Here is a 25219-nt window from a genome sequence, read left to right on the forward strand (position 1 = left end):
CCTCCGGCGCCTCTCCAGTGCCCTTGCGCCCGAGGCCACCGCCTACCTGGCCTCAATGGGCGCGCCGGCCCTGAGTGTAATATATTGAAGTATGGGCAGAGAGAGCAGGGCATGTGATTGTAATCTTTCCATGACGATCCAGCCTCAGTAAGAAGGAAGACTTCCTGGACTGCTACTCCAGAAATTAGCCCCTGCCAGATCCTTAAATGTCCGCAGGGGATGAATGAAAAGGAGAGAACTGGCAAATGAGAGACTCTTAGCTTTTTTTCTGCCCCTTAGTTCCCCCTGCTAATCCACCCCTCATCTATTGTCATCACTTCATCTGCCAAGGAAAACTGCATATCAATATGTGGAAATATGTAAAAGATCATTGATTTAAAAGAAGGGAATTCAGTGCCACTGTGAGGTGTGCAGCTGTGGAGATGGTACTGCAAGGAGCAGCAGGATAGTAGAGCCCATGTGTAGCTGTGAACATAAATGACAATACACTTTCCTTGCTGTTTGCCCCTAGTATCTGCCTAGTGTTTTTGTATATGGAGGTTTCATTTGTCTATCATGGATTAAATAGCTGCTGAGAGGCCACTCCTCTGCAAATTCATCTAGTCTTTTAAAAAGCCATCTAAGCTAGTAATAACAACATTCAATTTATATACTGCCCTTCAGGACAACTTACTGCCCACTCAGAGCGGTTTACAAAGTATGTTATTATTATCCCCACAACAAACACCCTGGCCGTGTCCACACGGCTTACCTTGTTCCGGAAAACAGCGAAATTGCGCGAGAAGACGCGATAACAGCGTCTTCTCGTGCGATTTTGCACGGGATTTCGCTGTTTTCCGGAACAAGGTAAACCGTTTGAAAACAGCCCCTGTGAGGTGGGTGGGGCTGAGAGAGCTCCAGAGACTAGTTTTGACTAGCCCAAGGTCACCCAGCTGGTTTCAAGTGGAGGAGTGGGGAATCAAACCTGGATCTCCAGATTAGAGTCCCGCACTCTTAACCACTACACCAAACTGGCTCTCGAAGTGAATTCAGTGGTGGAGAGCACATGTAGGGAAAGATTAGCAGGCAGAAGGGGATGTTTGCATCTTCCTCTGCCTACCGGTTCCCTCCTACAAACAGTCATTTTTCACTGTAGCCAGGTTTCTTCCACAGTTGGAGTTGGACTGTTAAAGAACTTGGGAAGGGGCACAAATGTTTAGGGGAGACTTGGTTAATGGAGGAGGGGTTAAGCCATTGACCAGTTCTCTCCTGGATACCCCTCACCTGCAGAATTACCCAAAAATGGCGGGGTCAGAAGCCCTTTCCCTTGTAATGATCTGCTCGGGTAGAATTCTGGGTTTTCCCACTTCAGACTGTAAGGGTCATATTTTTGAATACATCACTGTTTATTTTTTAAAAGAACAAAACAGAGCCCAGGCTCTCTTCATACAGGTAAAACATATTAGGGAGAAAGCTTTAGTTTGACTCTCTTCCTGATCTCTTCCTGATTTTACCACTTGCAGAGAATTAAAGGTTTATGACACCACGTCTTGCCCCCTTATGCCTGCAGTCCGAAAGGCAACTGTCCAGAATTTTACCTGCTCCGTTTATGGCCTAATTCTGTATTCATTCCCTGGCTGGCACACTACTCACCTTCATCCGGAACGGGGTGCAATGTCGCGGAAAAAAACTACGGAAGATAGCGTCTTCTTGTGTGAGTTTTGTGCGACGTCACGCAAAACTTGTGCGAGAAGACACTATCTTCTGCGTTTCTTTCACGACGTTGCGCCCCATTCCGGATGAAGGTGAGTAGTGTGGAAACGGCCCATATCTTCTGAATTCTTCCTTCCAGTTTGGTTTCAGAGGAGCTAAGGAGTTATACTTTTCCAGAGGGGTGGTTTTTTCAGCCTTGAGAAAAACCAGAACACATTCTGTTGGGAGATGTATACATCAAGTTCCTCTATATCTCACTTCAGCATTTTCTCATGAAACTTCAAAGGTCTGTTCCATAGAAAAGTGGGAAAGTATGGTCCAAAGGGTCTGCAGCAGCCATGCAGGGATTGCACACGGGCTGCGTGCTGGGGCCCCATGGCTTGCAAGCGTCAGGTGTGCTTAATCATCCAAGGCACATAATTACTTCAGAATGAGGGGTGCACACCTTTGTACCAAAGGCAAACGGCCAAAACTGTTTTCCTGGGCCGATTCCACACGGCTTACCTGAAGCCGGAACGTTGTGGAACATGCCGGATAAAACGCGGAAGATCGCGTTTTCTCGCGCGGGTTTTGCGCGACATCGCGCAAAACTCACGCAAGAAAACACGATCTTCCACGTTTTTTCTGGCATGTTCCGCAACGTTCCGGCTTCAGGTAAGCCGTGCAGAATCGGCCCTGGTCCAAGCCCATGGGCAAAACGGCAGCTGATTGATAGCGTTTCTTCCCTAATCTTGTGAACTTTTGCACGGATCTGTGACAAGCGGTGTCCTTTTTCACAAGCCGTGAGGAAAACGTGTATGTGTGAGTGTGTCATTTTGTTATAACCATGGAACCAGATGGAATTCCTCTTCTACTGATACGCACTTCTTTTTTTCTTTCTCTTTCTTCCCCCCTGTATCTCTCCGTTTTTGCGTGAAGCTTTCTCTCAAGCTGGTAAGCACAATTGCAGCATGCTTCTTCTGTGTTTGTGTGTGTTTAAATCACAATTGTGTATGTGCACGACTTGCTTACCTGCAAAGCCAGCCCTAAAATTAACTGTTAATTTCTCTTGTCATCTTTTTTTTTGTTTTTTTTTTTTGCTTTGATATTTATCAGATAAGTTTGAATATGCAAGTCTGGAATTTAATGGAGGTGATGCCAATTTTAATGCTTTTTAATGAACTGCTAAACATTAACTCTAGATTTAGTAAAATTATTAATGGCTGTCTTTTTAAAATTGTGACCCTGGCTGTAAAAATGTAATGCAATCTATTCCTGGTATGATCTGCTGCTGCACCTGAAATCTACCTAAACGAATTGCTTTGGTTATACAGATGCTTACTTTTGGCAGAAGAAAAGCGCTCAGTCACAGTTGGACAGAAAGCTGCTTTAGGCAGGAACAGTCCATGCAGCTCCAGGAATACTTTATTGTTGAAAGGCTTGCTACCCTCACCAGGGCTTTTTTTCTGAGAAAAGAGGTGGTGGAACTCAGTGGTGGAACTCAAGACCGCACAATGACGTCACAATGAGTCAGCTGGAACAAGGGGGGAGTTTTTAAAAGTTTAATTCACCCTCGGTGAAAATGGCCACATGGCTGGTGGCTCCGCCCCCTGATCTCCAGACAGAGGGGAGTTTAGATTGCCCCCCCTGCGCCGCAATCTAAACTCCCCTCTGTCTGGAGATCAGGGGGCGGGGCCACCGGTCATGTGACCATTTTTAAGAGGTGCCAGAACTCTGTTCCAACGCGTTCCCGCTGAAAAAAAGCCCTGACCCTCACAACAAATTAGGGAGGAACCGGATGCTATCAAAAGCACATGGCCACTGCTTCCCCTCCATTGCCCCATAATAGATGACATCATCACGTCACTAACTACCTCTCCCCAGCTAAATTCTCCTTGCTGTAGCAGCAAATGGTGTGGAGGTGGGGTGGGGAAATGCATGACACGATGGTGGTGCCTCCTGCTTTTCCTTATTACTACATGTTGTAGGGAAGAAGGGGAACAGTAGAAACGGAACTTGTGTTTGTGTGACACCAGTCTTGTGTTTTCACAAATACCCAGTTTCACTGTTACATGCTGCAAAAGGTGTCAGCTGAGCCAGGGATGGCTGATAGAAGGATATATATTGTGCCTAGTTCCTTGGTCCTTCTAGCCCAGTGTGATCGACTCAAATGGGCAGCAACTCCCCAGGGTCTCCCTTTGGGGCCTTTCCCAGCCCTGCTGCCTGAGATCTTTTCGCTGGAGGGGTCAGGCTTTGAGCCTGGTGCATGCAAAGTGTGTACTGTACCACTGAGCTGTGGCCCATTTAGCAAACTTGGGACTTCCTTTGTAATGGAACCAGTAATGATGAGTACCAACACTGGGGGGGGGGCTCTCCCAAGTCCAGAGGGGGGAATTAGTGGAAACCAGCACAACTTTATATATGAATACTGGTGCCTTCTTTAAAAAAAAATAGCAGTCAGAGACAGGCGGTGTCTTTCCAAACCTTCCTCTCTTGCTGCTTGAGCACCACCCTGGAGTGCAGGGCTTTTTTTCAGCTGGAACGCAGTGGAATGGAGTTCCGGAACCTCTTGAAAATGGTCACATGGCTGGTGGCCCTGCCCCCTGATCTCCAGACAGAGGGGAGTTGAGATTGCCCAGCAATCTCAACTCCCCTCTGTCTGGAGATCAGGGGGCGGGGCCACCAGCCATGTGACCATTTTCTCCAACGGCAACCCAACTGAGTTCCACCACCTCTTTTCCCAGAAAAAAAGTCCTGCTGGAGTGTATAACATAAAACAACTGCAAGAGCTGAAGCTACAAAAGAGCGTCTTGATTTCTCTTTGAAGAGAAATGAAAGCGAAATCCTGCTCTTAAAAGAGGGAAGAAAGAGAATAAGAGGAATCAATAATTTTATCTAAACAAGTAAATTTTGGAAAATGAAATTCCTCACCCCGTAAGAACCATACCCTATGAGCCAAGCTACAAGTGACGCCTGACACAGGTTGGACACTTGTCAGCTTCCCTCAAGTTTTGATGGGAAATGTAGGCATCCTAGTCTTACAGCTTGGCTCTCCATTTAACTGAAGTTTACAGACCCCCCCCCCACACACACACACACCCAGCGGAGGGGAAGGGGGGTGCCCGGTGAGAGCCTGATGCCTGCACTCCCCACCCAACCACATGTTCTCTCTCCCATAGACTGCCGCTCTGTAAACTTCAATTAAATGGAGAGCCAAGCTGCAAGACCAGAACATCTACATTTCCCATCAAAACTTGAGGGAAGCTGACAAGTGTCCAACCTGTGTCAGGCATTACTTGTAGCTTGGCTCTGAGAGTGCATACACTTTTCAGGCACCAGTATTAGCCCCTGTGATTGGCAGGCAGCATGAACCCTCTGGATTGGCCAGGCTAGATATAAAAAGGGAAATCCCAGTCTTTGTTCCAATTTCCATCTCAAGCCACCGAACTCAAGATTCTTGAGCTGAACTACCCAGATCAAGATACAGACACCTCTGTGGCCTCAGGCTGGTCCTGAGAATATATTTCGAACCCCAAACTGCCATCTGCAGAAAATATATATAATTAGCAATTCCTGATCAGAATCGATTGGGGTCCTATCTGATTTTCATTGGGATCAGCAACTACTTTGACAATTAAAAACTGTGCAGCTCCGACATCTAGGTGCCGACATTATTTGGTTGGCAAGGCCAGATCTACGTTTTTTCAGCCTCTGATGGTAGCATCTCAAAATAATTAACATCTCTTCTCAGTATTCTTAACATCTGACTAATAACATTAATGCCATTTAATTACCAAATTTATAAAAAAAGGAACCTTTTAAGGATATTGATCCAAAATCCCCTCCCAAATGCAGAAAGACGGATGGCTGAAGGCATGGTATGTGTGAACACTTCTTAGTCCTGCAAAGCAAACGGCTTCAGTTGCACATTAGCTGCTTAGAAGTTTGTATTTTACATCTTAAGCCAATTCTATTGAAGTTGACTACAATCTTCTCCTGCATTTGCATAATGTATTAATTTTACTAAAGCCCCATCAATGTACAGGGCACTTCACAGTGCCAAAGGCAACTTTTCTTCCATGCCCCAAACCGACAGGTCCCTTCCCCGAGGAGCTGTTGATACAGCCATGAAGAATACTGATGCCCTAGCCTCTAGACGCTGCAGTTTCTGCGTAGTGCCTTTCTCTGACTACCAGCATTTCACCAAACATCAGCCTTATGTTTTCAATCCTTTCTCTGAAGTCATTAAGGGTGAAAAGTTGTTTTTTCCTTAGAATTGAAAGCTGAGAGCCAAGCTACAAGTGACGAATGACACTTGCCAGGCAAGTGTCATTTGTCACTTGTAGCTTGGCTCTAAGGTCCTAGGTTATGTACCAATCATTGTGGGCTGCAGTTGGAGACAGACAATAGTTTTGAGAGATAGTTGAAGGCAATAGGACTAGAGCTATCGTGGCTGGGATATCTAACTGGAGGAGAACCTACGGCTCAGTGGCAGAACAATACATGCTTTGCATGTATAAGGACCCATGCTTGATCCCTGTCACTTTCAGTTGCAGAATTTCAGTTAGCAGGATTGACTGAAATTCTAGAGAGCCACTTGAGTAGCGCTGGAAAAAGATGGGCTGGTGGTATCAATGTAAGGCATCTTCACATGTTCATAGATGTACTCTAGGTTCAGACTAAATGGGGGTGGGAAATGAGCACGAAAGGATATATAATGATAGTTATTAAAATACCGTTATCTTGTGCCATATGTTCTTTTCAAGGAGGCACATAATGCAGTGGCAGAGCACCAGCTTTGCATACAGAAGGTCCCAGGTTCAATCCTGGCCATCTCCAGTTAAAGAATCCCATGTGATAGGACTTCTGCCTGTCCCAGACCCCTGAAAATCAGAGGGCACAATGCTGAATTAAATGGACTAAAGCACTGGCGACATGCAAAGCAGCTTCAGGTGTTAAGTATGGTTTCCCTGTGATGGATGAAAAGCTGCACGAGTTTGCTCAGAGGACTAGTGAGGGCAGCAGGCCAGGAGGGCGGAGGAGAGAGAATGGGACATGGCCTTAGGCAGCAGGAGCCATCATGATTTTTTCACAATGGCTTTTGAGCAAGAACAGTCTACCTGAAATTGAAATGTCAACAACAGTACCTTTTGAGGCTACATGCTCATTCCAAGTGCAGAAGAAAGAAACTAGAAATACCTAGTTGCAGCTGGCATGAATTCCTTTTATACCACACCATTTTCTCTGGTCAAACAGGTTTTTGAAGCCCTATGACAAAAGAACCTGCAGCGCCTGTTTGCCCAGAGACCATTGCAGGATGGTCACAGACAGAGATGCCTCCGTCATGCTGCTCTCAGTTCTCTGGGGGCGGGAAACACCGATTCCCTCAGGTAATAGTGTTAGGTGGGGCATTGGTCTGAATCTATACAAGGCAGGTTCTTCGAAGGAAGGAGAACTGTTTAGGATTGAATGGAACCCAGCCTGCCTTTTAGGCAGAGGTCCAGTTCTATCAATGGTAAAACACTTTGGAGAGCTCTCTCTTTTTTCCATGATATTGTGGAAGATACAACGGCCGTGTCTACCTCACCCCAGCTCTTCGTTGCTGTTTTCTGAGCAGACATTTCCGTTACATTTTACAAACCTGCTTTTTTTTTTCCTTTGATGGGTTTGTTCCACGTGTAGGGTGCAGGACCTGAAGACTTTAGCAATCTCCCCCCAGAGCAAAGAAGAAAAAAACTCCAGCAGAAGGTGGACGAGCTCAACAAAGATATCCAGAAGGAGACGGATCAAAGGTAGGAGTGGTCTGTCCGTCTCGTACGGCTCATACGGCTGTTGCCTTAAGCAGAAATTAAAAGGGGAAGAACCTTACCTTTTTAAAAATTATTTTTATTCTCAGCAATCTAATAAACATATGTACAATAACAAAGCATAATTTAACAATGCATGTGATTAACATTATTATACCGGAACAGCATAAATATTACATTATTGTGACATTTTTCTTTCCTTAAGTCTACATATTTCTTTATCATTGTGAGACTAGCGTATTCAAAGCTTAAAAAGTGATATAGATCTATTGCATCCAAGTTCTAATTTCAGAAGCTTCTGATATAAAGTTGTTGCACCTTGTATATCGTTTGTGGCAAGATAGTCTAAGAAAGGCTGCCATTTTTCTGTCAAATGTATCATTCTGACATAATCTGTTGAGTGTTGTATGATATTTGTTATTTTTTCCATTGCTGTATATTCCCACACTTTATTGTACCATGTATTTCTATCAGGCGGATAGGGAGATTTCCAACAAGAAGCAATAGATGTTTGGGCTGCTATTAGGAGTGATAATGAGAGCATGTCTTGTCTTATCTGTGGCAAAGAGTGTTCACGCCGTATATCTAAAAAGATGAGTTCTGGTTTAAACGGTATTGTATAATTTGTTATTAAGGCAATATGGTGTCGTGTTTGTTTCCAAAATGATTCTATATATTTGCATTGCCGCCAGCAATGTGCGAATGTACCTGTTTTGCTGCATTTTGGAAGAACCTCACTTAGTATCATTTCTCTGATATTTCATTATTGCTCCTATATCTTTGGCCACAGAAAGAGTAACAGAATCATTTGTATCTGACAAGAACCACGTCACCTGCGCTCTCGTATTAGGTAGCTCCGTATTTTTAAGTAGAGGGATGATGAAGCTAGCCCTCAACTCATTAAATATGGGGCACTCTATAATCACATGTTCAGTGTTTTCAGCTTTATCATATGGGCATCTGCATGTTCTCTTAGCATATGGTACTTTCTTGTATCTACCCTCCCAAACTGCTGAGGGAAGAGCATTCATTCTTGGCAGAGTAAAAGCTCTTCTGAGCTTTGGTACTAGCAAATGATAAAAATACTTTGGCAGTTGCAACAGGAGGCAATATCTATATAAAGAGTCAAACATGCTTTCCATGCCCTAACAGACATACTAGGAATGTCCAACTTCCTGACATGCATTTTTATTTGCCTAATTATATCTTTGGTCAGTAGGACTGGTCAAAGCACAAGGCACTAGGTGAACTGTGGAAATGCTTTTGCGGTTCTGCACGGGCCAGAGTGGTCGTTGTGTTCCAAGGAAAGCTCAGCCTGATGTAAGTCTCAGGGAGCAGCTAGATGTGACTGGGTGATATAGAGGTAGTTGCCTGGCAGGATAAGACACGCTGTGTGTATGTAGTTTAAGGGGATGAACCATAGCTCAGCAGCACGACAGGATCAGTTTCAGCATGCTCTGAGGCAGGGCAGCTGCCGGGCCCAGAAATTCTGTTGGGATCTGTGGCTACTGAGCATCACCCATGCACCTCCTGTGCCACCTGTCTGCATGCCCTTCCCTATCCGTTTGCTTGAAGTGCTCCTCCACCCATGGTCCCAGGATCATTGGGGAAGGAAAAATGGGTGGTGGTGCACAATGGTGGCACTACTGGCAGCTGCGGCGGCAGCACTCCCAGATGCATGCATGCATGCACTCCCAGATGCATGCATGCATGGCAACTGAGCATGGGCAACAGGAGGGGTTGTGAGCAGCAGAAGGTTGCACAAACAGGTGGGGGTACATAGAATCATAGGGTTGGAAGGGGCCATACAGACCATCTAGTCCAACCCCCTGACCAGTGCAGGATCAGCCTAAAGCATCCCTGACAAACATTCATCCAGCCTCTTCTTGAAAACTGCCAGTGAGGGGGAGCTCACCACCTCCCTAGGCAGCTGATTCCACCTTTGAACTACTCTGACCGTGAAAAAGTTTTTCCTAATATCCAGCCGGTACCTTTGTGCATGTCATTTAAGCCCATTGCTTCGCGTCCTACCCTCTGCTGCCAACTGGAACAGCTCCTTGCCTTCCTCCAAATGACAGCCTTTCAAATATTTAAAGAGAGCAATCATGTCCCCCCTCAACCTCCTCTTCTCCAAACTAAACATTCCCAAGGCCCTCAGCCTTTCCTCGTAGGGCTCAGTCTCCAGACCCCTGATCATCCTCGTCGCTCTCCTCTGCACCCTCTCGATTTTGGCCACATCCTTTTTGAAGTGAGGCCTCCAGAACTGCACACAATACTCCAGGTGTGGTCTGACCAAGGCAGTACGGAGAGGGGCTATGACCTCCTGCGATTTCGACGCTATGGCCCCTTTGATACAACCCAAGATTGAATTAGCCTTTTTTGCCACCGCATCACACTGACTGCTCATATTTAGTTTACAGTCCACTCTTACTCCAAGATCTCTTTCGCATACACTACTGCCCAGAAATGTATCCCCCATCCAGTATTTGTGCTTCCCATTTTTGTGGCCCAGATGTAATACTGTGCACTTGTCTTTGTTGAATCGCATCCTATTCACAGCTGCCCACTTCTCCAGAGTATTCAGGTCTTGTTGAATTTTAATTTTATCTTCTTGGGTGTTTGCTACTCCTCCCAATTTGGTATCATCAGCAAATTTAATGAGCAGCCCTTCCACTCCCCTCTACATGAGCAACCATGCGGGGTTAAGCTGCACCTCCTCCTCCATCAGATGCTATATGGTTTTTTATACGATGAGCAGGTGTTTTATTAGATGGCTGTGTTAAACGATTGTGATTTTATCTCTGTATATTTTATCTACTGTTTTGACCTCACTGAGCCTGCTTGCGGGGAGGGCAGGATATAAATATAAATATAATTAATAATAATAACAATAACAACAACACTACATAGATAGAAAGTAGAAAGGGAGGCATGAGGAGGACTGATGGTGGGCAGATGGGGCCTCTGGGCACTGTCTCTCCAGGGCCCATCAAAACTGAAATATTTTTGCATGCACCGTCTTCAATCTCTGGCGTCTCCTGGTTAAAAAAAGGATCACCAGTAACTGGGCTGAGGAAGACCTGAGATCCTGGAGAGCCACTATCCTGTTAGATAAGAGTGTGCTGAGTCAACATAGCTTCATCCTGTCCCAGATTTGGATAATCCTTGGACCTCCAGAAGGGATCCTCCGGGAAAAGTCATTTGCCAACCTCAAGGGCTATGCGGAACCTCAAGTGTTACGCAGAATAAAAGTGAGATTGGTTGTAATAAATCTGTTCTGCTGCTCCCTCTCCAAGAAGCTGAATACATCGATATGTTTTGGCCTAATGTCATTTCCAGGCTTTCCTTTCCCAGCTTTTGTGAGATAAAATAGGTCAGAGAGGTCCTAACCGTGAAATCTTTGTGGGTGGGTGGGGGGGAGGGGGGGTATTACATGTCGCAGTCAGCAAAGAACACAAGAAGGGCATATCTGGAACTACAGCCCTGAGGGCAGCTGCCAGACAGCCGTCCTTCTTGCCAGCCACCCACTCCTTGGTCTACTTTTCCCCTCTCCCTCCCCTTACCCATCACATTTGAAAGCGCATAAAGGACCGCGATTGTCTGTGGTTTACCAGTTGAGCTGTGAGACTGAACCCAGCTGTGCTCCAGGGGTTCTGGAAACGAACCTGCTCTCTAGTCCCACCATGTTCTTCAGCTCCTCCATCACCTCCCCCTTTTTGGCTCCCAGGCTGAGGTCAAGAACGCGAACAATCGTTTTTTTAAAAAGGGCACCTCCTTTTTACCCCTTTAAATTGCTAACAACGGGGTCGGAGGGGGGGTCGGGATGAAGGCTGTTTCAGTTACTAAAACTGGCCAGAGGTCAGAGCGTTAAAACCCTTCTCCAGGCAGAATCCAGGCTGTGCACGCTTGCAGTGTGCCTTTTACAGACAAATGGAAATGAACGGTTTTCATGTCTGCTTTGGACCTCGGGTTGCCAGGGCCACAAACGTCATCACGAGGCTGTGTCGGATTCACTCTCAGGTCTGTAGTGCGATGAGGCTGTTTCTGGGCTGCCTTTGATTGCCGCTTGGTGATTTTGGATATTCTTTGGGTACTTAACTCCCCTTGCCATCCTGCATCTGTGGCTCATACTTCCACCCTCCTCGCTCTGCTGCTGTCACGGGCTGCTGAGGACCCTGCTGCCTCTTCTGCCGCTGCCCTTCTCTGCTGCTTGGGGCCTTGTGCCTAGAAATGCTGGGCATTGAATTTGGATCCTTCCACATGCCAATCAGGTGCTCTGCCACTGAGCTTCGCCTCCCTCTCCTTTGTGCTTAGTTGTACCTTGAATAATCTGACATACGTAATGTAAAGGCTGAACTACTGCTCGTATATAGTAAGGGGGGGGGAGAGTGTGGTCAGAGGAGGAGCGCCTGATTTGCATGCAGAAGACCCCAACTTCAATCCAGCATCTCTGGGTAATAGGATCAGTTAGAACAGCAGGATTTGAGTCCGCTGGTACCTTGGAGACCAACACGGTTTTCAGAGTATAAGCTATCGAGAGTCAGAGCTAGTATCTGAAGAAGGGAGCTCGGACTCTTGAAAGCTTACCCCTGGAAATCTTCCTGGTCTCTAAGGGGCCACTGGGCTCTAATCCTGTTGTTCTAGTATAGACCAACACGGCTACGCACCTAAAACTAGGATCAGGTAGTGGGTGATATGAAAGACCTCTAAGTTGAGACCCAGAATAGCTACTGTCAGAGTAGACAGCACTGACCTTGAGAGACCGGTGCTCTCACTCAGTGTAAGTGGGCTTCATGGGGGACCTTCCTTTCTCTGTATGCTCTAAGGAAGCACCCACAGATAAACAACAACAACAACATTCAATTTATATACTGCCCTTTAGGACAACTTAACTTCCACTCAGAGCGGTCTACAAAGTATGTTATTATTATCCCCACAACAACAATCACCCTGTAAGGTGGGTGGGCTGAGAGAGCTCCAAGAAGCTGTGACTGACCCAAAGTCACCCAGCTGGCTTCAAGCAGAGGAGTGGGGAATCAAACTCCATTCTCCAGATTAGAGTCCCACTGCTCTTAACCACTACACCAAACTGGCAGCAGTTTTAGTTGACTGAGGTGTGGAAATTGGGAGCCTTGGCCATCTCTGCCTGTGGTCCGGTCTGATGAGGTTTCCTGGAAGATCAGGGCTATAGGGGAGGGCTGTGGGAAAGTGAGCCGGAGTTCTGCTCTCTTTGATGCTGGAAAGAGAGGCTTGAGAGATGCCAGTCCTGTGTTTAGAGGTTGTTGGGTTTCTGGGACTTGCATTGATTCTCTCCCCCTTCCTTTGTGACTTGCTGGCTATTAGATCCTTTCTGTTCCTTTGCCGCTTGTAAATCTGAAAACAACCAGATTCTCTCAGATGAGGCTAGGTTCTTTGGTGAACTCTGTTCTAAAAGAAACCTGTTGAGGCTGCCCTTAATTCACTCGCTATTTGTGAGAGCAGAGAGCAAAAATATTTCAGTCCAGAGTGGTTTATGAGGCAACTGAGAGGCAATTGGCAGAGCCTGGGCTTTCTGGGCAGAAGTGTCCTCTGTTACGGGAACTTCCCTTATTCAAGGCTTGGCCCATCCTTCTGAGCTGGCTGCCAGCCCCAGTGCCAGAGACATTGATCCTGGCGAGTTTTTCTCTGCCCAGAGACCTAAGAGAAAATTTTGCCAGAGTGGAGGCAGTGGAGTCTCCCCTTGCTGACAATCTGAGGCTGGATAAGTCAAAATCAAGCTTGTGAGATCCACCAAGCCCAACATTCTCTGCAACTCGGTTCATACAATAGATCTACCATTAAAACAGATTCAATTCTTGGCTGAGACTGCAAACGCCAGGTGAGGATTTTCAATCACCTGTCCAGACACTGATGGAGCTGTGCTCAGCAGAATGAGCCCCAGGTCATTCATGACTATTCCTGTGGGGGCTTGGATCATGGCGGTGTCGGTGCTGTCCAAAGTCTGTGGCCAAAGGGGATCTGCCCTGAGGTGCGTACACACCCACCCTGTGTCAGGTTTTGTGCCTGACCAATTCTATCTTGAGCCTACCTTTTTGTTCATCTGTAGAAGGCACCAAATTGTGAAAGTTCTTCCTCAAGAGACAGCAGTCTGGAAATTTGCTGTGCAGGTAGCTGAGTGCCACCTGGATTATAATGAAACTTCTGGAAACTGGGTGCTTTCATTTTTTCCCCTTGAAACTCAGAGCTTGCGTCATGAAATATAAAAAGCGTCCTGCTAGATTAGTCCCATCTTCTTTAGGGATTTCATTTGCACAGGGGCCAACCAGATACCCTCAAAAAGTACAGAAGCAGAACATGGAAGCCACAGCTTTCCCCTCTGAGGTCAAAGCATCCGATATATATATTTTAACGTTTAATCATTGTCCAGGGGCAGAAGCTCAGCCCCCGGACTTACTGGGAGGAGGAGACAGGAGGCAGCTACCCAGCCGCCTCAATGGACACCCAGGTCCAGAACCCACCAGCACCAGAGGGAGAGAAAGAAGCTCCCAAGCCTCAGAGGGTTCGGCGGGGCAGGTGGAAGCCGGCTAGCCCCACCTGCTGGGGGGAGGCTATGAGCTCAGGCAGGGAGAGTGAGGACAGCCAGGAAGGGGCTCAACCAGAGAGAGAGGGCACAAGAAGTAGGGACAGCCAGCCAGCAGCAAGCTAGCCAGCAACCTTACTGGCAGGGAAGGAAAGGGAGCCAGGGCAACAAAGGGCTGCACCCCAACCTGCAGGCAGGCTAGAAGAATTAGCCAGGACCAGGTGAGGCTAGAAGCAAAGCAGCCACAGGTGGGGCTGCCTGAGGCAATCAACAGAGAAAGCCCAGCAGCCAGCAAAGGAGGCGTAAGTGTGGCTGCCCAGAGCAGCCAGCAAAGCAACCCCAGGTGTGACTGCCTAGGACAGCCAGGGCCATGGCTAGAGGGCTGGGGGCATGGTTGGCAGGTGGAGCCCGGAATGGGTAAAGGTATATAAGGGAAGCTCTCCCACAAAGTGGGGTGGTGAGTTAGAAGAAGGAAGTGGGAGGAGGAGGGGGGTTGTGTAGGAGTGTGGTGGAGTTTAGGAGAGTGAGACAGAGAAGCTGGAAGGAGGAAGAGTAAGGAAGATGCAGGAGAGGAAGAAGAGAAGGCCTGGAGGCTTTGGGAGGCAGGAAGTATGGGGAGGCAGCCGGGGCTCTGTCAGGTTGAGCAGGCCTGAGAGTGTATTGAGAGGGAGCAAGGGTGCTGTATACCCCCCTCCTTCCACAGAGTGAGAACCTGCACGATCCCTGACGGCTTCTCAAGGCCAAGGTCAGGCACGCCAGCAACCAGCACAATGGCGCCTGGGGCGGAACCTGACAATCATTATCATACATGGACTATATAAACATGAAAACACATGAAAATAAAGTTATAAACATTGCAAACTAACAATAAAACCTCCCCCAAACCATTGTACATTTCAAGGTTTTTGCTCTCCCAATAAATTACAAGTATCTTTTTAAAAAATTAAAACAAAAGGGGAGTACAGAAAAAAAGGGGGGAGGGGACAAACAAGACAAATATAAAATTATGTGCTACAAGGATTATTAAAATACAGAGTACAAAAATCATAGCCTTTGTTGATATCAGGATAATAATTAAAAAATAATTAAGCCTTGGTAGTATATAATTTCCCACATATACTACACACATGAAGTTCAAATCTATTTCTGCTCATTATTTTTCTAATAGAAGACTTTATTATTTAATTATTGCTTCGACTTATCCTTTCCATTTTTTTAACAATGACAGTCAGGGCTTTTTTTGAGGGGGAACACTCCGGAACGCTGTTCAGGAAACTCTAGAATCTGCCCACGTGATTCCTTCCTCCTTCGGCCCTGCAGACTCTGCAGAGGATACTTAGCTGCTTTGAGTTCATTCTGCTTTTTTCCCATTCTTCTGTGTGTGTGTGTGAGAGAGAGAGAGAGAGTGCGAGAGTGAGCTGGGGCCTGGCAGGGCTCTGCAGAGGAGGGTAAGCTGCTTTGAGTTCATTCTGCTTTTTTCATTCGTGAGTGAGAGAGAGAGCAAGCATAGCTGCTGGGGTCAGCTTTGCAGAGGAGGCTTTAGCTGCTTTGAGTTCATTCTGCTTTTTTCCTTCGTGTGTGTGTGTGTGTGTTTGTGTGAGTGTGTGTGTGTGTGTGTGTGAGAGAGAGAGAGAGAGAGAGAGAGAGAGAGAGAGAGAGTGTAAGCATAGCTGCTGGGGTCAGCTTTGGAGAGGAGGCTTTAGCTGCTTTGAGTTGATTCTGTTTTATTTTCATTGGAGTGGGTGGGTGGGGCTGTGTGTGTATGTGTGCTGCTTTGAGTTCATTCTGCTTTCTTTTCATGGGGGTGGGTGAGGCTGTGTGTGTGTATTGCTAGGAATGGATAGCTGTGTCCAAGTCACAGAAAGCTTTCATCAATATATTCATCAGCATATAGCTGTTCTTATGTCTTAATAGCTGTAACTCAAATGGTTCTCCTCACCCTCAGCTGATTAACATCACTGAAATTGCAGTGGACATATGACTGTTAATTAAGTTTTTATGAATATTGTTTGTCTGGGACATTGGAATATTTATGAGCATTTCACGATGTCACAACAGCTTAACCATTAGTAAGGTAGAGTTGCCAAAATGCATCTATAGAAAGTCTACATCAGAACTCTCTCAATGACAACAAGTATCCAGGACAGGAATGTACATTCAGCCTCATTTATATGGTGTCAGGCACCACTGGAATTGAGATTATTAATAATGCTTCTGTATATCTGCTGAAATTAAAGTAGAGGATGTTGTAGACCAAATCCATTTCTTGCCTTCAGCTGGTGTAACTACTCCCTTCTCTTATAAGAAGCCTTGCTGGACAGGCTGTTATTCATCTAGTCCAGCATCCTGTCTCACACTGTGTTCAACTAGTTATGTTGAGGACACAGTCTGAGGTAGCTAGAATAGCACAGAATACTGGGCTGTGGGGGGTCCCCTACTTCTGCACTGTGCTTTCATGCCTTTAAAACAGTTAAAGAGTGCAGGGGGTCTCAGCGGCAGCTAATAACGTGCCTCTGCTTACCAAGTGCAGGCCACATTTATTTGCCTACTTTGGTTGGAGAGTGTCCTCAAGTCAGAGTTGACTTATGGCGACCCCTGGTGGGGCTTTCATGGCAAGAGACTAACTGAGGTGGTTTGCCATTGCCTGCCTCTGCAACCCTTGTCTTCATTGGAGGTCTCCCATCCAATTACTAACGAAGGCCGACCCTGCTTAGCTTCTGAGATCTGACGAGATCTGGCTCCCTTGGGCTTTAGGTCAGAGCTGCCTACTTTGTGCACGTATACAAAGTTGTACTGATTCGAATAATTGAACCCAGTGCTGTCTACGTTGACTGGTAGCAATTCTTTGAAGTCTCAAGCAAGAAGCTTTGCAAGCTGAGATACCTTTTAAACCAGAAATCCCAAGGACTGAACCCAGATCTGATTAATCCATTGAGAGCCAGTATGGTATCATCAAAGAGACTTAGACCAGGTTCATATCTCTATGCTGAACTATGAGGCTCGCTGAACGATCGCTATCATGCAGCCTAACCTATATTGTACAAGAACCCTATGAGGTTCTCGTACGATATAGTTTTTATTTTTTATTTATTTCATTTATTTACGTTACTTATAGTACGCCTTTTTCACTGACACTCAAGGTGGGTTACACAGCATAAGTCAACATGATCACCGACTGACAGGGACATTCCGTAAACAATGCAATAGGGCAAGGGTGGCAGACCCTGCTAGGAGACCCTGCTATTTTATGTGGGTTGGGGGAGCTTCATCTACATTTCCAAGTCCCCGTAAAAACACGGCCTGCAAAAGGGCGCCTCCCACTTGCAGCAGCAGGCTTTCTAGAGGTTGGTGCATTTTATTTGTTTTTTTATAGAGATGCCTTAACAAAAATGAAGGACGTCTACATCAAGAACCCACAGATGGGAGACGCAGCCAGTGTGGATCACAAACTAGCTGAACTTGGGCAGAACTTGGAGAAGCTGCGATTGGAGGTCCAGAAATTCGAGGTACGGGAAAGGTCTTTTAATGTGATTAGAGGAAAGCTAATGATGCACTAGGAGTTTTTTTTTTTTTTTTGAAAAAATTTTTATTGGGTTAGAATCCGTTATTTTTACATTTACATTCAATTTTCCCCAAATTTTTCATTTCTAACCCCCTCCCTTTCCCCCCCTTTTGTTGACTTCCAACAGTTTTCCAACCCTTTGTCCCTTTTCCCTTATTTCTATTAAATTCCTCTATCTAAAACAAATATATAATCTCCATTATACTAAGCAGTACATCCTTAACTATTTTTTCTTATTATATACCCAAACTGTAAGTCTTTGTTTCCATCTTAGATAAACAATTTATCCCATTTTCCATTTTTAAATATTTCTATATATCATAAACCTATATATCATAAACCATAAAAATCTTACACATTTAAATCAAACAATTTGACTTATTCTCTATATATTACTCATTCTGTCTTTTTATGGTAATTCTATATAACTCTCATCACATAGTCAATCAATTTGACTCGTCTATACCTTCAGACATTCAGTTTGGTGCATTATACAAATCTTATCAAAGAAAGAAAATATTGTTGGTTACTCAATCCTTATATTTAATCCTTATAGTTAATTATTTTCTATCAATATTCTATTTATTGACCTATATATATCTATATATATGTCAATCTGTTAATCTAACTGCTTATAAATTCACATTTATCTCTTCTCCCCCCCGGTAAAGTCACCCCCCTCTATATTTTATTATACTTCAATAGTTCTCAAACTGCCACAGTTTTCCTCCCACCTCCCATTTCTTCTCCAAATATTGTTTCAGCTTCTCCCAGTCTGTGTTAAACTGCCCTGAGTCCAGATTTCTCAGTTTTCTTGTCATCTTGTCCATTTCCGCCATGTACAGCAATTTGTAGATCCAATCTTCGATAGTTGGCACTTCCTGTACTTTCCATTTTTGCGCATACAATAGTCTAGCTGCTGCCGTCATATAAAATATCAGCGTCCTGTGATGGGCTGGAATTCCCTCCATTCCCAAGTTCAGTAGCAGGAGTTCTGGGTTCTTATTTACTTGAAATTGTAAAATCTCACTCATTTCTCTTATTATTTCCCCCCAGTACTGCCTAGCTACCTCACACGTCCACCACATATGGTAGAGGGAGCCCTCGTGCTTCCTGCATTTCCAGCATTTATTAGAAGTATTCAAATTCCCTAGCGCAATCTTCTTTGGTGTCATGTACCAACGATAGATCATTTTGTAGATGTTCTCTTTAATATTAGTACATGTCGTTGTCTTCATTGTAGTCTTCCACAAGTATTCCCATGCCTCCATTGTTATTTCTTTATTAAAATTTATAGCCCATTTCACCATTTGTGTTTTAACTGTCTCATCCTCAGTATACCATTTCAGCAGTACTTGGTATACCTTGGATATTCTTTTCTTGTCCTCTTTAAGAAGGGTCTGCTCTAGTTCCGAATTCTCTGTTCGTATACCTCCTTTTACAGAGTCCGAGTTATACAAATCTCTGATCTGTCTATACTGGAACCAATCGTAATTAGGTGATAGTTCCTCTTGCGTCTTTATTCTAAGTTTAGATGCTTCTACTTTAGTTATTTCTTTGTATGTTAAACATTGTCGTTCATTATCAACAGCTCTCGGGTCTATCACCTCATATGGAACCACCCACCAAGGAGTTCCTTCTTGTAGATAAATTCTGTACTTCTTCCAGGTTGTGTATAGACTTCTCCGTACAAAATGGTGCAGGAACATTGAGTTGACCTTTACTTTGTCATGCCATAGGTATGCGTGCCATCCAAATATTTTTTTGTATCCCTCTAAGGCTAATAGTTTCTTGTTCTTTAATGTCATCCACTCTTTCAGCCAAACTAGGCAGATTGCATCATGGTAAAGTCTCAGGTTGGGCAGTTGCATTCCGCCTCTTTCCTTTGCATCTTGTAGAACTTTCATTTTCACTCGAGGCTTCTTGCCTGCCCATACAAAATCTGATATTTTCCTCTGCCATTTTTCAAATTGTTTAGAGTCTCTGATGATTGGTATTGTCTGTAGCAAAAACATCACTCTTGGTAACACATTCATTTTAACTGCTGCAATCCTTCCCAACCATGACAGATTAAGTCTATTCCATTTAATCAAGTCTCTCTCAATCTGAGTCCATAGTTTTTCATAATTATTCTTGAATAAATCTATATTCTTTGCAGTCAGTTCAATTCCCAAATATTTCACCTTACTTGTTACTTCACAGTCCATTGTTTCCATTAGCAGTTGTTGTTTCTGCTTAGTCATATTTTTGCATAGTATCTTTGACTTCTTTTTGTTGATATAGAAACCTGCCAAGTCTCCAAACTCCTTGATCTTATCTATCACTTTTGGCATGTTCTCCAATGGGTCCTCTACGATTAGCATTATATCATCCGCAAATGCTCTGACCTTGTATGAGTAGTCCTTTATTTTTATTCCTCGAATTTCCTCGTCTTGTCGTATTTGTATCATCAGGATCTCCAATACTAAAATGAACAACAGTGGAGACAACGGGCAACCTTGTCTTGTTCCTTTACTTATGATCAGTTTCTTAGTCAATTCATCGTTCACCACAATTGCTGCAGTCTGGTCTCTGTAAATTTCCTTAATTGCTCTGATGAATCTTTCTCCTAATTGTAGCTTTTCCATAGTGGCAAACATAAAGTCCCAGTTTAAATTGTCAAATGCCTTTTCAGCGTCAACAAAGAAGAAACCAACCTCTTTATCACAACGCTTATCATAATATTCAATAGCATCAATCACTGTCCTTAAATTGTCTCTTATTTGTCTGTCTGGCAAAAAGCCTGCTTGCTCCTCCTCTATAACTTCCGAAAGCCACCCCTTCAGTCTCTCCGCCAGTATCTTCGCAAAAATTTTATAGTCATTGTTGAGTAACGATATAGGTCTGTAATTTTTCACATTAGTCAAATCTTGGCCCTCTTTTGGGATCAATGATATGTTCGCTTCAGACCAAGTGTCTGGAATCCTTTGATCCCTTAGAACTCCATTGATCACCTCCTTTAGGAATGGTGCCAGCTCATTGGCCATAGTCTTATAAAATTTAGCTGTAAGTCCATCTGGCCCTGGCGCCTTTCCTAGATTTGCAGATTGTATTGCCTTACTTATTTCCTCATCCGTTACTTCACTATTCAGTTTATTTCTCCAAGCGTCCGAGATTTCTGGTAGCATCATTTTCTCCAGATATGACGCTATTGAGTCTTTATTTACTTCTTTCTTGTTGTACAGTTTAGCGTAGAATTTATAAAAGGCTCTACTAATGGTAGTCTGTTCCAAATACGTTTTGTCATCTTCACAAATTTTATTTATTGTTTTCTTTTCCCTTCTCTTCTTCAGTTGCCATGCCAGGTACTTCCCAGGTTTATTTGCACCCTCAAACGCTTTCTGATTCAGCCTTTTGAGATTCCACTCCAATTCTTTATTGCTCATTGCTGTTAGCTGTTCTTGCAATATTTTAATTTCCTGGTATAATTTCTTTTTCCCTGGTCTCTTTTTTAACTGTATTTCCTTAGCTTTTATTTTCTCCTCAATCTCTTGTCTCTTCTCCTCTTTCTTCTTTCTTGCTCTGCCATTTAAGTCCATTAGTATGCCCCTTATAACCGCCTTGTAAGCATCCCAAACTTTATCAGTTGGTACTTCTTTATTCACGTTGTATTGTATGAAAAACTTTGTCTCTCTTCTCAATATTTCCATATTCTCTTTTTCCTGTAACAAGTCCTCATTTATTCTCCATGCTTTCCTTTTTCTCCTTTTCCCTAATTTCCACATAATTGGGTTGTGATCTGAGCCTACCATCGGCATTATTTCTACATCTTTAGTCCATAACGCCAAATCTTTTGAGGCCCAGATCATGTCAATTCTTGATAATGTGGAGTGCCTTGCAGAATAAAAAGTAAACTGTCTGCTTTTAGGATATTCTCTCCTCCATACATCTTCAAGAGTCTCTTGTTGAATCAGCTCAAAAAAGAGCTTTGGTAATAGTCCTCTTTTCTTTTGTGCCATTGTAGTCTTTTTATCCAGTTCCAAGTCTGTCACTCCATTGAAGTCTCCAGCAAGAATTATCTGATCATATGAAAGATCGTCTAAATGCTTCCTCAAATCCTCAAAGAAGCACTCTTTTGCACCATTAGGTGCGTAAATTCCGACTACCAACACTCTCTTTAGGTTCCAAGTACATTCCACTGCTACAAATCTGGCTTCCACATCTTTCATTATAAATTTTGGTTGTAGCTCCTCATTCACATACAACACCACTCCTCTTTTTTTCTTACTTGAGGCCGCTACAAAGTCCTTGCCCAATTTTCCCAGTTTTAAATATTTTACATCCTGTTTTCGAATATGAGTCTCTTGCAAACAAACAATATCACATTTTTGTTTTAGTAGCCAGTGAAAAATATTTTTCCTCTTATTCGGTGAATTTAGTCCATTTACATTCCAAGATAATACTTTACATTCCATATTCATAATCTTGTTGGTAAGTCTTTTTCATTGTCCCTTATAAATCGCTCCATCTCCCGCTCAGATCTGATACGCTTTTTGGCACCTCCAAATTCGAAGGACAAACCCTCTGGGAGCTCCCATCTGTACCTGATTTTCATGTCCTTCAACATCTGGATTAGCGCTTTATATTTTTTCCGGTCTAGTAACACTGATCTGGGTAGTTCCTTCATTATAATGATTGTCTTGCCATCGATCTCCAATGGATCTTGAAACTGTTTAGTCACAATCTTCTCTTTCATGTTTCTTGTTGTAAATTGTACAATCACATCTCTTGGTACTTTCCTCTGGGTTGCAATTCTCGAGTTCACACGGTATGCCACATCTAGGATAGCCACAACTTCCTCCTCCTCCTTCCCCAGGTATTCAGCTAACACCTCCGTCATCTGCTCTTGCGCTGTCTTTCCTTCCATTTCCAGCAGGCCGCGAAATCTCAGCTGCTTCTCCATATGTCTACTTTCCGCAACCGCCATCCTTCCCCTCATCAGCCTCATCTCTGTTTGTTGCGTATCTGCTAAGTTCTCCATCGCTCCTTCTACTGTTTTAACTCTCTGCTGCGTCCCTTGTAGTTCACTTTGTATTGTTTCCATACCTTTCTTCACTTCTGACAGCTCCGATTTTACTTCTGACAGCTCCGATTTTACTGTCTGTTTAACCTCTTTAATCAGCTCCAATTTCATGTCTTTAAATTCTTTAATCACCTCCAAAAGTTTTTTATCCAGATTTTCTATTGCCGATTGCCACTCTTTCTTCGACATCGTGGGGCTTGCTTTGGCTCGCTCCCACGAGTCCGCTCTCTTCCTTAACTCCGTGGCGTTAAATTTAGTACCTTTTTTATTTCAAATGTCCCGGTCTTCTTGCATAAATTAATTTTAAAGGGTCCAAAATGTCGGGCGTCTTTTCTCTATGGTCTCTCTATGATTTTATAATCCAATATGGCCTACTTCCTTTTCCGCTGAGGCCGCGGCCCTTCCCCTCTCAAAGATGGCGATTCCCTTCTTCCTGCCCTCCAGCAAGGGCCACTTCTCTCCAGCCGCTCTATTGTTGTTACGCACTTCCTGTCTCCCGTCTTCCCACAGCAGATCTCGCGATGGTGTCTTTTTCTCACAGCTCCAAAGCCACAGGTATTCAAAACAATAGTCCGATTTCTTTAATAACTTCTTTAAACTTAGTCTCTTTTCAAATACAACTCCTGCCGAAGCTTCCCCTCCTTTTCGCTAGTCTGTTGCAGTTTAAAAGTCTACTTTTTTTCCCTCTCTGTTTTTATCAATCTGTCCCGTATCGGAAGATAGTGATCTTTACCTTCCCTTCACTTTCCTCGGGTTGTAATCGCTGTTTCGATTTCAAGTTCACCTTTCCACTTCTTCCCCCAATCGGAGCTTGGGTATGTAGGTCTTATGCCAGCCGAATTGGCCCCAAAACTGCCGCAGAGATTGTAGCCGACCCGTCGCAAGGTGGGACCTCAAGGATCGGGAGGGGACCCCTTACGCAGAGCCCCCCCTCGTCCGAGATCTAACTCACCCTAGGGTCTTGAGCGTTCTTTGCCTGCTCTCCGCCTGAGAGCAGTCGGCCGCGGGCTATTTTCACCCCGCCGGCCGCTTAAAACGGCAGTCCGGTCAGCTCCGCAAATGGAGCTGCGTTAGACCTCCATGAATCCCAAACCGGAAGTCATGCACTAGGAGTTTTTAATAAAGTAAACAAGATTTTTTTCTCTCTCTTTTGCACACAAGCCAACGAGGAAGAAAAATAAAATAGTATTTTAATCTCTGGAGTCAGGATCACTTTTTGGACTAGTGCAGAAGTCAGGGCTTTTTTCCTGGGAAAAGAGGTGGTGGAACTCAGTGGGTTGCCCTCGGAGAAAATGTTCACATGGCTGGTGGCCCCGCCCCCTGATCTCCAGACAGAGGGGAGTTGAGATTGCCCTCCTCGCCGCTCAGCAGTGCGGAGGGCAATCTAAGCTCCCCTCTGCCTGGAGATCAGGGGGCGGGGCCACCAGCCATGTGACCATTTTCGAGAGGTTCCGGAACTCCATTCCCCCGTGTTCCCCCTGAAAAAAAGCCCTGGCAGAAGTAATGGTAGCTGTTTCTTAATCATAGCTAAGATACCATCATAGGATTCTGCCTTCCCTTCCTGGAGCCCACCCACTCTTATAAGCAAATACTTTCTGCATGCAACCGTACATGTATGCCAAGATTAACTATGGTTAATCTTAACACTGAAAAGCCCTTATGAAACGAGGGTGTTTTGGGAGGAGTACCCTAAGAGAAAGGCCCCACTTAATGTCATTGCAGATCTCCCCATAGATGGTGTTCAAAGGCGTCAAGCTGAGATGGGATAGATGGAGAGAATCTGTGAATATGCAGCTCACTCCGGATCCCCTTAACTGGGATTCACATCTCTGGGGCCTGAGATGCTCAAGAGAAAGGCAGACATGTAAATATTTTAAATAAATAATATGCATAAATTATGGGGCATCGGTGGTTAGAGTGTTGAAGCGGGAGCCATGAAGCTCCTAGCGAAACCTTTGGGCCGGTCACTTTATCTCTGCCTAACCAGTCTCACAGGGGCATTGTGAGTCTGGTCCGTTCTTACTGGCACCGGCTGTCCAAGGTTTGAGGTGTGCGTGCCCTGCTATCTGGGATCTTTTAAGTAGAGGTGGAACCCATTTTTAGGCAATATATTACACTGCTTTTCTCCCCAGTGGGGACCCAAAGCAGCTTACAAATATATGAACAAATAATTTAAACAAATAAATACAATTCAAACATACAGCATCATATTCTAGGCACAGAGGAGTTAGCCATGTTAGTCTGTAGTTGCAAAATAGTCAGGAGCCCAGGAGCACCTGTAAGACTAACCAACTTCATTGTAGCATAAGCTTTCGAGAACCACAGCGCTCTTCGTCAGACGCATCGATAAAGAGAGCTGTGGTACTCGAAAGCTTATGCTATAATAAAGTAGATTAGTCTTAAAAGTGCTACTGAACTCTTTACTATATTCTAGGCAGGTTCAGCATCCTGTGGGTTGTTCATTCAGGGGCTACAGGCTGTGTTAGCCTTAGGCTAAGTCTAAAGACTCCAGCCATGCCCAAGGTTTATACTTGCCATAGGAAGGGTAAGAAAAGCTC

General features: G+C 44.5%; 1 protein-coding gene across 3 annotated transcripts in view; it reads left to right on the forward strand.

Annotated features, from left to right (window-relative positions):
* Positions 1–25219, forward strand: part of FNBP1 (formin binding protein 1) — a 254629-nt gene that overhangs the window by 205751 nt on the left and 23659 nt on the right. For all 3 annotated transcript variants that reach the window (XM_054997229.1, XM_054997230.1, XM_054997231.1), the window contains 2 exons: positions 7354–7463; positions 17411–17543. In XM_054997229.1, coding sequence (XP_054853204.1) covers positions 7354–7463; positions 17411–17543 — 243 coding nt within the window. The remainder of the gene's footprint in view (positions 1–7353; positions 7464–17410; positions 17544–25219) is intronic.

The sequence above is a fragment of the Eublepharis macularius genome, chromosome 14 (genome assembly GCF_028583425.1).
Source record: "Eublepharis macularius isolate TG4126 chromosome 14, MPM_Emac_v1.0, whole genome shotgun sequence".
Classification (NCBI taxonomy): domain Eukaryota; kingdom Metazoa; phylum Chordata; class Lepidosauria; order Squamata; family Eublepharidae; genus Eublepharis; species Eublepharis macularius.